Here is a 12,776-nt window from a genome sequence, read left to right as displayed (position 1 = left end):
AGGAGCTGCAGCCCTTTAATTCTCACTCTGCTGTAACTTCATTATTATTATTACAGTTACAATATACAACTCATGGTTGATGCATTAGATTGGAATGATTTTAATTTTCTCTACACTTTGCTTGTTTTATATCTTATTTATATACACAGTCCCCATCTCCCCACAGAGCTGATGTCACATGACCATGATTGTTAGTGATTACATTACAATGGTCATCATGGTTCTTAGCGATGACATCACAGTGGTCACCTGACTCAACAGTATAAAAGCTGCTCACAGCTGGGATCGTCAGATCAGTGATTACATGCCACCATGAAGTCACTAATCTTCACGCTACTGATTTTCACCGGATTTTTACGAGTAAGTTCTAATAACATTTGCTACATAGAAATGTTTGCTTTGTATTTGCCCTGTAACTGTTTCTTATAGCATGTTTTCAGTTGTTGTATTTTTTTTGTAGTATCTTATTTGATTTAAAGATTTATATGCTGTCTTATCCCTCAAACCTAAATCCCAGGTTTATACAGTCATTTGTTTAACATTAATAATGGAAAGTAATGCAATATACATAATAATAATAATATGACATAGATAAAGAAAATAACAACTTCCTGCTATGAAAAGTATATAAGGGGCTTTTTAATGCCCTATTAACATTTATTCTATATTTCCCCAACACTTTATATTAGAGCTTTTTTTATTTGGGTAGCTATGCACCGTTTATCTCTATCTAAATATCCCCCATAAAATCCAACTTGGCCTGTGGTGTCATATGACAATGATTGTTAGTGACGACATCACAATGGCCGCCATCATAACGGTGCACCTGAAACAAGCTGGTATAAGAGCAAATTAAAGCAGAGACTGTTAGATTAGTGATTGCATGCCACCATGAAGTCACTAATCTTCACTCTGCTGATATTTACTGGAATTTTAAGAGTAAGTTCTATTCTATTCATATATGGGAATTGTATCTGAGTCATTGTTGGTGCCTATTATTAGTGTTATCTGTTAATGTACCAGTGAGTTATGTGGTTTCTATGCAATGTACAGCACCCTGTCCCAAATATCTAATCCATGCATGTTTCTCTTACAGGAACAAAATATCAAAGAAGATTACAATAAATATTCATATACAAAGGAAATATTCTCATACAGGCCAGTTTGCCCTGTGTCAGTTGAAAAGGAGAGAGATGTAGAGACCAGCGATGCCCTGTTTGTACAGGAGAAGCCCAAGCCAATTGTTCTACTAATCCCTGAAGATATAAAATGTGATGTAAGTCAGTATTTGCCTTTTATTCAAATGTTTATTTCTGGGTTACTAATGCACATTGCAGAGAAGAGAAAGTTAACATGGTGCGACTTGATAAGTTTAAATGACCAAGTTTCATCTCCATAGAGGTTAATGGCTCTGAATATTTCTGTCATCACAGAATAATCACAGATGTATGAAATTCTAATTTATAGAAACTGCAAAAATCAGTTGTATAAAGCATAGCAATTAACACATAAACCAAGTGTTTAAACACATGTGAATTGACACTATACAAGGCAGATTGTTATAGGATTTACTAATATGTGTTTTACTGAGTGAGTAATTGATTATTTCCTATTGCAGGGCTTGCTGTGTCCCATTCCTCCGATAGAGAGTCAGCTCAAGAGACCAGATCCAGAGCTGTATAAAGTCATCATTTGGGTAAGATGGAATCATTAAGAAAACATATCTTGTACTGAGATAAAATGATTAGGATGGGATTCATTGTTTGATGAATTACATTCCATATGCCCAGCAATAAAACTGAAGTATAATTTGCTCCTGTGTTTGACCTAATTGGTTTCAAGTAGCCCATGAGGTTTGACTGACAGTTGGCTTTTACTACCATCACTGATTGATTGTGTCCAATTGTCTAACTAACTGATATCTGTCTCTTGTAGGATTTCCTGTGGATTGACCCATATATCAAGCTCCTCATGACTCCTACTGAGAATACATCTAGACTTAAAGGAGAATTTATGGTAAGCTATAATAGATGATACTTAGAAACTGCACAGGGATATAGATGATGATTAGCAAATAATTTATCATCTAAGGCATGTTGCGTATCAGTGTTTAACTCTGTAATCTTACAATATACTATATGAATACTATAATATTAACATTATTAGGAAAACAATGTTCTTTATTACAAGTTTCTTCTCTTTTTTCACATAGGACTTAATGTCAGTAAAAAAGTTAGTTGTTCTATTGGACCTCCTGTGCCTCTGTTGGTACTACAGAACAACCTCAAAAAAGAAGAAAGATTCCTCCTCTGCTGAGACAGCACCAAAGTGATAAAGAGATTTGAGTATGAGGAAGCAGAAGAAATGAGAGAGCGCATTGAGTTTGCCTACAAACTGTTCTTATTTCTTCCAACATGAACCCCAAGAATCCAAGTCCAAAAAGAAATGTCTCAGCTTTAATGTGAGAAAGAGTTTCTGCCACTCTCAATATAAAACCAAGGAAAATGGAACAGGTTACAGAAAAGAGCAGAAGGAATTAAGCCGTCTCTTCCTAAATTTCATCCGCCAAAGCATCCAAAGAGATACTGTATGTGAGGAGGCCTGAGTTACAATTCTTAGACTGAGAACATTAGTTTGAAGAATTTAGACTGCAAAAAAGGACTTTATAGAGGAGAGACCTGAACTTGACTTGAGCTTTTTAAATAATTCTGAAACTAAAATAGAACTTTATATTTTTAATCATCATAATAATAATAATGATCGTTATTATTGTTCATAATGTTTTCAAATAAACAATTCAAAATATAAATTTAGATCTGACTTTTCATTTTCGGAGTTTTTCATTTCATCTCTGATTGGTTTATGCTGTAGAATCACTGGGAGGGAAACTGATAAAGGTTTTACTCTGAAATGAAACATTTAAAAAGCACAGTTGGTTACACTTGGTAACAAGGCCGCAATTGGTGGGGAAGAGGTGGTGCTGTTGCGGTGAAATGACTTACTTGCCCAGAAACTAAACGTAACTTACAGATGTTGGTTTGACGTTTATGTAACTTGAATATCAAGCAATGGCAATACAGAAAAGCATAACAGGGGCACATTTCACTGACCACTATTAATTAAAAACCAAGGTAAATTCAACTGCCCCCATTGAACTGACTGATTATTAGCACATTAATTAAAATTTTAACTATTGATATGAACTATGTATTATAGAGCAATACCAGTTGTTTATTTTGGGATCTATTTACTAAATTATATGAGTGTCTCCTACATTAACTTTTTTAGCAGTGGAATGTCCAGTTATTGGGCCTCACACTAAAATCACTGAGGCCCTCAAATCTGGGAACAAAACATTATCTACTCTCTAACATTTATTGCAGCTAATTAGAAGTCCCACAGGGTCCCCTATAGGTTCTGGTGCCTCAAGCAGTTGCAGTGCCTATTTCCCAATCAGTACGATTGGTGAACTTGTGTCTGTATAAAATAGAAAGTACAGGGTAGAATAAAGGGGAAGAGCAACATGGATACAATTATAGAAGGTAAAAGACAAAATAAATGAAGAGATAAAGTGAATTGTGCCATTAGTTGCTCCTTTACTGTCATGGTAGGAATTCACTATCCCAGTTTAATACTGTGGAAAACAACTGCTCTAGACTGAATTAAAAATATGCTGATTGGATGTTCTTAATTACAGCACAGGGATACATTTGTGTAATTGTACGTGTTTAATTGTAAAAATTCAAAACCAAAAAAAGAAACTCTCCTCTCCTTATTGGTACCTGAAGATATGAGAACAATGCCCCAGCATTAGGCTAATGTAATGCATAACATCGGTCCTCTGGTTCTTAGTTTATTTTCAAAACCATTTTAGGCAGAGTTAAATTAAATTTGTTTAAATGTTAAACCAGCACTTAAATTATGATTTGCTTTTGCTGGGGTCACGGACCCCAGCAAGCTTCCAATTTTTTAACATTGCTACTTTTTATTCCTTATCGTTCTATTCTAGCATTCTGGATAACGGGTCCCATACTTGTATTGGTAAAAATTAGTTCCCAGAAAGGAGTATAGGATATAGGACTTTACCATTTAGAGAAGTACTGAGAGTCACAATGCTCTTCTTCTTGAGCACGGCCTGTAGTCGAGGTGGTGCCTTCTTCACTCTTCCTGATTGGAGGTTAAGTTCACTTAGATACTTATCATCATGAAGAAACACTGCTTCTTTTTGCTAAAAGCCACAAGAATGGAAACAGAGATGAGCAAAAAAAAAACACAAGCTATTTGACCTGATGCAAAAACATTATTTTTTTCATAAATAGATCCAAACTTTGAGCATTAGAACATTATTTAGTCTAATCTAGGCACTTAAAGGGTAAGTAAACCTTTAAAATAAGTGAATGTAAAATTGATGAGGGTGCCATTCTAAGAACTTTTGTAATGTACATTCATTATTTATGTTTTATTCCAAGATATCAAAGGTTTATAATTGTTTTCCTAAGAAGAAGAACATCAGAGCAGCCTCTGTCTTTCTCCTGACAACTTCCTTGACTACTTGGTGGTCAGACTGGTGGGAAAATGATCAGCAGGTGGTGCTGTTTTAACAAACTTCATTCATATTAACAGTACATGTATCCTTTAATACAGGGCTGTCCAACTGGCGGCCCGCAACCCCCCCACATGTGGCCCTGCACATCAAAGTCTGCCTGCTGTGTCTCCTTACCATGTATAAATTTTAAAAGGTATCACTACAGAGATTAACTGGCCTCTGCATAGTTTGAACCTCAAATTCACACTGTAATCCCCTATATTGTTCACACATATAATCCTCCTGCATTGTTCACACCTGTGACACCTCTATTGTTCCCACCCTAAAGCCTGTACTGTTCACACCTGAAACCCAGACTGAAACTGCCCACATTGTTCACCTTTTTACAAAACGCTAATGGGGCACCAGCACTGTGTCACTGTATGTAGTACAGTCAGTGCTTGAATTAGGTTAAAAAAGGTGGAGGGATGGCATATGTGCCACGCCCACAATTATAGGCAACACCCACCTTTTAATATGTCTCGCCCACTAGTTATTTTGCTATTTCCATGTTTATCAAAAATATTTTTTTTAATATTGCAAGAAATAGAATTACCCTAATTTTTAACATTTACATAGTTAAATCGGGTTGAAAAAAGACAAAGTCCATCAAGTTCAACCCCCTCCAAATGAAAACCCAGCATCCATACACACACCCCTCCATAATTTCACATAAATTCTATATACCCATATCTATACTAACTATAGAGTTTAGTATCACAATAGCCTTTTATATTATGTCTTTCCAAGAAATCATCCAAGTCATTCTTATAGTCATTAACTGAATCAGCATCACAACATCACCCGGCAGTGCATTCCACAACCTCACTGTCCTTACTATGAACCCCCTACATGACTTCAAATGAAATGTATATACAGTATATGCATTTAGAAGCGTGTAAAGTTACAGAATTGGAATCACACAAAATATATCAGCAGATTGTGAAAGCCTTGGTTGTCCTAAAAAAAAAAAAAAAAAAAAAAAAAAAAAATAGTTTTGCTAGGTAAACTTTCCCTTTAATCTTTTCTATTTCCTCCTCACATATTTTCTTTCTTTACTGTTCTCACCCACATCCTACTACTTGCTTTGAAGGTTCCTACTTTAATAGAGCAAAATGTGTTCTCATTCTTCATGTGTACATTATCTACTTTTCCCTGATGTTCTTTTGCCCTACCATTCATTTATACATACCTCCCAACATTTTGGAAGTAAAAAGAGGGACAAAATTTTTTTTCCCGCATGTAGCGCAGCAATTTTTTGACCACACCCTTTTCTGTGGCCACACCCCCTAATTACCATGTTTGTTTTACAAAATTTGGCAGGTTATGAAAGTTTGAAAATATTTCTCTTTATCTAAACTGTGTCTCAAAATTGTTACAAAGTATCTTATTTGCACCTGTTAGCTGTTCTGGGCTCTCTGCTAAAAGCCAATTAAGTGAGAAACTTTGTTTCTTTTTCTGGCTGTTCAGTGCAGAGAATAGAGGGACTTTCCAGTACAAATGAGGGACTGCGGGTTGAGCTGTCAAAAGAGGGACTGTCCCTCCGAAAAAGGGACAGTTAGGAGGTATGATTTATATATACGTTAATGTTCTCCGCTCATTCCTGACCTTCTCTGCATTCTGCCTCCCTTAACTTTATTCCATCCTCTGCTGTATTTTATTTCCATAAATTCAGACCGATTTGCCCGTTAAGTGTTTTTTCCCTCTGGCCTCTCCCCTTATCTGCCAGATTCCAAAAGACCTTAATAGGCGTTTAGCTGTTTCAGTGAGTAAAGCCCCTTGTTTCACACACATTCTGTACTTCTTCTGCCACCAGACTTTCCTTGCCCCCTGCCCTGCTTGCTATATTCATTTATTTGCCTCCCTCAGCAGCACTCTTTAAAGTGCGCAACGGCACAATGCACATTCGTCTCAAGTCAGGAGTCAACTTCTCAAGTGTTGTCAAAAAATGCACAACTGAGCCAGCAACAGGAGATCCGGTTATTTCAACATGTGAAAATGTTGCACATTCACAACAGAATACCGACTCCAGAATACCGACTCCAGAATACTGACTCCAGAATACTGACTCCAGAATACTGACTCTAGCATACTGACTCTAGCATACTGGTTCCCACACACGACTGATGCTCTGCGAGGACCAACCATACAGGGGCCAGTGGGTCAGTCTCTCCTGCTCAATCCCACATAAAGCTACTAGTCAGGCGCATAACAAGATTTCAGGTACTGTCCAGCAAATCTGCTGCTGCCATTGTGCCCATGATAAGAACAATGAGTCCATACACACACACATACATGGAAACCGGGTCACGGAGCCTGTTTTGCCTGGCTGGTTTCTGTTTTCTTCAAAACAAGTCACTAGCCCACATACAGTGGTGTGAAAAACTATTTGCCCCCTTCCTGATTTCTTATTCTTTTGCATGTTTGTCACACTTAAATGTTTCTGCTCATCAAAAACCGTTAACTATTAGTCAAAGATAACATAATTGAACACAAAATGCAGTTTTTAAATGAAAGTTTACGTTATTAAGGGAGAAAAAAAACTCCAAATCTACATGGGCCTGTGTGAAAAAGTGATTGCCCCCCTTGTTAAAAAATAACTTAACTGTGGTTTATCACACCTGAGTTCAATTTCAAAGGTTATAAAGCCATTTCTAAAGCTTTGGGACTCCAGCGAACCACAGTGAGAGCCATTATCCACAAATGGCAAAAACATGGAACAGTGGTGAACCTTCCCAGGAGTGGCCGGCCGACCAAAATTACCCCAAGAGCGCAGAGACAACTCATCCGAGAGGCCACAAAAGACCCCAGGACAACATCTAAAGAACTGCAGGCCTCACTTGCCTCAATTAAGGTCAGTGTTCACGACTCCACCATAAGAAAGAGACTGGGCAAAAACGGCCTGCATGGCACATTTCCAAGGCGCAAACCACTTTTAAGCAAAAAGAACATTAAGGCTCGTCTCAATTTTGCTAAAAAACATCTCAATGATTGCCAAGACTTTTGGGAAAATACCTTGTGGACCGACGAGACAAAAGTTTAACTTTTTGGAAGGTGCGCGTCCCGTTACATCTGGCGTAAAAGTAACACAGCATTTCAGAAAAAGAACATCATACCAACAGTAAAATATGGTGGTGGTAGTGTGATGGTCTGGGGTTGTTTTGCTGCTTCAGGACCTGGAAGACTTGCTGTGATAGATGGAACCATGAATTCTACTGTCTACCAAAAATCCTGAAGGAGAATGTCCGGCCATCTGTTCGTCAACTCAAGCTGAAGCGATCTTGGGTGCTGCAGCAGGACAATGACCCAAAACACACCAGCAAATCCACCTCTGAATGGCTGAAGAAAAACATAATGAAGACTTTGGAGTGGCCTAGTCAAAGTCCTGACCTGAATCCTATTGAGATGTTGTGGCATGACCTTAAAAAGGCGGTTCATGCTAGAAACCCCTCAAATAAAGCTGAATTACAACAATTCTGCAAAGATGAGTGGCCCACAATTCCTCCAGAGCGCTGTAAAAGACTCGTTGCAAGTTATCGCAAATGCTTGATTGCAGTTATTGCTGCTAAGGGTGGCCCAACCAGTTATTAGGTTCAGGGGGCAATTACTTTTTCACACAGGTTTGGATTTCTTTTCTCCCTAAATAATAAAAACCCTCATTTAAAAACTGAATTTTGTGTTTACTTGTGTTATCTTTGATTAATAGTTAAATATGTTTGATGATCAGAAACATTTTGTGTGACAAACATGCAAAAGAATAAGAAATCAGGAAGGGGGCAAATAGTTTTTCACACCACTGTACTCGTACAGGCAATTGCAGTAGGAAGAGACTGGAACACTGGACACACAGACAAACCGGCCAACGTGGAGACCCGGCAGGCTGGTGGCCATACATACACATACAAACACACACTATACACACACACAAATACATACTATACACGCACTATACACACACACAATACACACGCAGCAAGCATGTCACATTGGCAGGATGACATGCTCACACCAATCACGCCTTCTTGGCTCCCGCAACATCACGGCACACTCAGGAAAAAAACTCAAGTGGCCTCGTTCCCGTTGTGACAAGCCCACACAACTATGCCCACTTCCCCACACAAAGATTCAGTTACTGTTTGTCAATAGGAACGCAGACTTGTGTACTCACTGGGAGCTGCATATACCGGAGCGGCAACTCTAACTATGCACGCCTCCACCCACTCTCCCACATGGCGCACTCTCATCTTCTAACTCCGCCCACACGGCACATTCTCCTCCAGCAACACTTGCCCTCCTCACGCTGTCTGGTGCGCAGCCATCCTATTTATTAATTTCTAGGGCCCGCCCCAGCAATAGGATACCGTCTTATTTGGCGCTATCACAGAACTGGACAGAACATCTGTCAATCTTAAAATTACAAACGGCAAAAACAAAGGGAAGTTTAAAAAAAAAAAAACAAAAAAAAAAAAACATTAAAAGTTTGTCCCTCAATAATGGCATCCTAGACAGCCGCCTATCCCTAATTCCGGTTCTGATCCCTGCAGTGAGCACCAACCATCTGTTTCTTTGGTGTGCTATTAATGTGGACATGGTCTTGCGGTAACATGGGTGTGGTTTAAAGTGGGTGTGGTCTAAAAACAGGGAGTGGCTAACACTGGCTTCCATTATCGGCTCTCCACCATGTAGATTAGAAAAATTCCGGCCCTATGTACCATATAAATTGGACAGCACTGCTTTAATATATTGGAATAAAAAGAAAATAAATAACGAATGTAAATTACAAAAATTCTTAGAATAGCACCCTCCTTAATTTTACATTCACTTGTTTTAAAGGTTTACTTTGTGTACTTTTCCCCTCCAATGTTCCTGTATGTTACCCACCCACTTGGACTGTAAGTTCTTCTGATCAAATAGAGCAACATTTCAGGCCACTAAGACATCCAGATCAGTCCCATTGCCAATAATATCAGTAATGGGACTAGTGTGAATGATGTATAATCTTTGTAAAACATTGTGGAACCTGTAGACAGTATATAAATAAATGGATAACAACAATATCACTCAAAACAACACCCCTAAAGCTGCATCATTTTAGTAGAATGAGATCATGCTTCCTTAGATTTAACTTTAGTGCGCCATGTGGGAGCTATATGCAAAAAGGAGAAGCAAACCCAAAAGTAAAAAAAAAAAACAAAAAAACTACCCCCCTACCCTACATAGATCTCCCTTCCTCCTACCCCCAGCCTAGCTGCTACACCGGGCAAAAGCCCCTAACTTTTTACTTACCCCTTGGTACAGATTCAGAAATCGGAGTTCATGGGCGACATCTTCAGCCGCTTCAGTAATCTTCGGAATGAGACTGGCGCTTCGACAATTTTTGTGAGTTGTTGCAAAACAGAAAATGGCTCCAACTGCGCATACGCCGCTCCACCGGTCTCGTTCCGAAGATTACCGAAGAGAAGATGGCACCTGTGAACTCCGATGCCTGATTCTGCATCGAGGGTAAGTGAAAACTTTAGGGGCATTTGCCCGGGGTAACACTTAGGCTGGGGGGGGGGGTCTATGTAGGGTAGGGTTTTTTTAACTTTTGGGTTAGCTTTTCCTTTAAAAGTTTATGTTCTATGCATAACAAACAAAAAAAGAGGGTTGTGCAATTTATTTGAGCTCTGTCATGCACTTAAAGGGATGGTTCACCTTTAAAATAACTTTAGTATGTTATAGAACGACCAATTATAAGCAACTTTTCAATTGGTTTTCATTTTTTATAGTTTTATAGTTATTTGTCTTTTTCTTCTGATTCTTTGCAGCTTTCAAATGGGTGTTGCTGTCTGCCTTCTAAACACAAATGCTCTGCAAGGCTACAAACGTATTGTTATTGTTACTTTTTAATTAATGATCCTTCTATTCAGTCCCTCTCCTATTCATATTCCAGTCTCTTATTCAAATCAATGCATGGTTGCTAGGGTAATCTGGGCCCTAGTTACCAGACTGCTTAAAATGCAATTGAAGAGCTGCTGAATAAAAAGCTAAATAACTCAAAAACCTTTAGTAATAAAAAAATGAAAACAAATTGTAAATTATCTTAGTATATCACTCTCTACATCATACTAAAAGTTATCTCAAAGGTGAACAACCCCTTTAATAGTTCAGTGTTAAAATCAACACTTTATTGTGTGGGTACAGAGAAGAATATATTCTGCTAAGACTCAACAAGTCCAGAGACAGCAGACAGAGAAGAATCTGAAGTTGAACATAACGCAAAACCAAAACATTGACTTCAAGAAACAAATGATGGTGGTTTTGGAATGACTACCCCGACTAAAGACTTGAAAGTGACCGAAACTCTGTGGGTGGAACCTAAAACCTGTAGTGCATGTGAAATGACCAGAGAATATTTCTGAACTTTTTCGCAACAAGTGAAGTTTTTGTTGCACAAATAAATAGAATTTTCACTATATCCGAGTGCTGCTGAAATATGTTTGGAAGTATGGATCGGACCTGAGCAGACAGAGTCACAGTCGGCACCTGACGCTACAAAAAGCGATGAGGATTGTGTAGCAATACTTTGTGCATTTGTACATTTTTTTGCAAGTACTGACTTTTGGGGTAGCCAAATTTTTGCCACATTTTAAGATTCATTTATTTGTTTTTTTTTTCAGTCTGACAAATTCATCAAATAAATAGTAACTGAGCCCTAAAGGACCAGTAAAATTTTTTTTTAAAAAAAAATCCGTTAGTATGCATCGAAAAAAAACCACCAACACAAATTAAACTTTAAAATAGCAAAGCCTTTATTAAGAAATAACTTACTGAACTCCACTTCCCCTCCTCTTCAGAAAAGGCGACAGGGCGACCATCCATCCTGCGGTGCTCGATTTCTCCTCCTGGCTATTGTAGTGACAGCATGTGAAGGAGTCCGATTTCCAGCTGTGTCCCCTGTGTAAGGAGATGTGTCCAGCTCTTCTTCATCCTCCTCCCAGCCGAGGCCGAACCGGTGCTTTTGAATGGGTCATTTATTTGGCAACTTTCGGTGACTTTTTTTTCTGCCTCCCCATCAGCTGGACCACAAGGTGCTCAATGGACACGCTGCTCTCCTCTACCTTCCTACACCTCATGCAGACTCAGAGCCAATGAGACAGGGCAGGCAAATCACTTCTCCCTGGAGTGGGGGGTCACAGGTGCCTCTGCAGCTCGTCCCAGCGAGCGAATCTCTTGCCGCAGAAAAGCCAGTTGCAGAAATATTTTATGCCGACGTGTTCCCTGGGTATTGTTCATTTCCTTTAGAGGCACTTTATCAAAGGCCGAACTTCGAATTTACGCAAGTTTTTAAAAACTCCCCTAAACTCGCATAAATTTGAAATTCCATCAATTGGAATTTATTTAAAAAATTTCATTTTTCAAACTTGGATGAATCAAATTGACCCCAAAACTTGAATCTAATTCAAATCAATTTGAAGTTAAAAAACTTGATTCAAGTTTTTTCCCTGAAAAAACTTGAATGTCAGGAAGACTACAAAACAATTCCAAATTGATCCCTGGACCTCTCCCATTGACAACTATTCGCAGGGGCGCTCCACCAATGAGGCGAGTTGAGACACTCGCCTCAGATGGCAGCTCCCCCCTGGTTGCCAGGGGCGGCAAAAATGCCGCTCCTGGTAACTAAGAGCCGAATTTCCGGTTTTGAAACCAGAAATTCGGCTCTTCTAGTGCAGAGAGCACAATTGCACTCTCTGCACTAAGCAACGCGGACCACTCCTGCCCTCTCCGGCGTTGTAAAGGTAAGTGCCGTGGGGAGGGGGCGACGAAAGAAGACCGCCTCAGGCGGCATAATGGCAAGAATTGCCTCTGGCTATTCGGCTGGTTTTAAGTAGTGAATAGTCGAATTTGAGTTCTTAAAGGGCCAGAGTATCATAAATCTCAAAAATTTAATTTAAATCTTTTTAAAAAAACTCTAATCGAATTTGAATAACTCCCTAGTGGAACTTGACAATTTTGACCATTAAAAAATTCGAATTTTCAATTGGAACCTTGATAAATCTGCCCCTTAGACTTCAAGGAAGCATGTTATTTGAGCAGGGTGCCTAAACTATTAAAAAATCAATATAAACGGAAACCGTTCATTGTTTGGGGACAGTACAAACAAATTTCTATCTTGGACTTGAGTGTCCTATTAGGATGTAATTAAGTTTCA

General features: G+C 38.8%; 1 protein-coding gene across 5 annotated transcripts in view; it reads right to left on the bottom strand.

Annotated features, from left to right (window-relative positions):
* The window catches only part of cplane1.L (ciliogenesis and planar polarity effector 1 L homeolog), a 97,419-nt gene that overhangs the window by 80,428 nt on the left and 4,215 nt on the right, over positions 1–12,776 (bottom strand). For all 5 annotated transcript variants that reach the window (XM_041569585.1, XM_041569589.1, XM_018266340.2 and 2 more), the window contains exon 3: positions 4,087–4,228. In XM_041569585.1, the coding sequence (XP_041425519.1) occupies positions 4,087–4,228 (142 nt within the window). The remainder of the gene's footprint in view (positions 1–4,086; positions 4,229–12,776) is intronic.

Source organism: Xenopus laevis, chromosome 1L (genome assembly GCF_017654675.1).
Source record: "Xenopus laevis strain J_2021 chromosome 1L, Xenopus_laevis_v10.1, whole genome shotgun sequence".
Taxonomy (NCBI): Eukaryota; Metazoa; Chordata; class Amphibia; order Anura; family Pipidae; genus Xenopus; species Xenopus laevis.
This window is presented reverse-complemented; position numbering and strand designations above follow the sequence as displayed.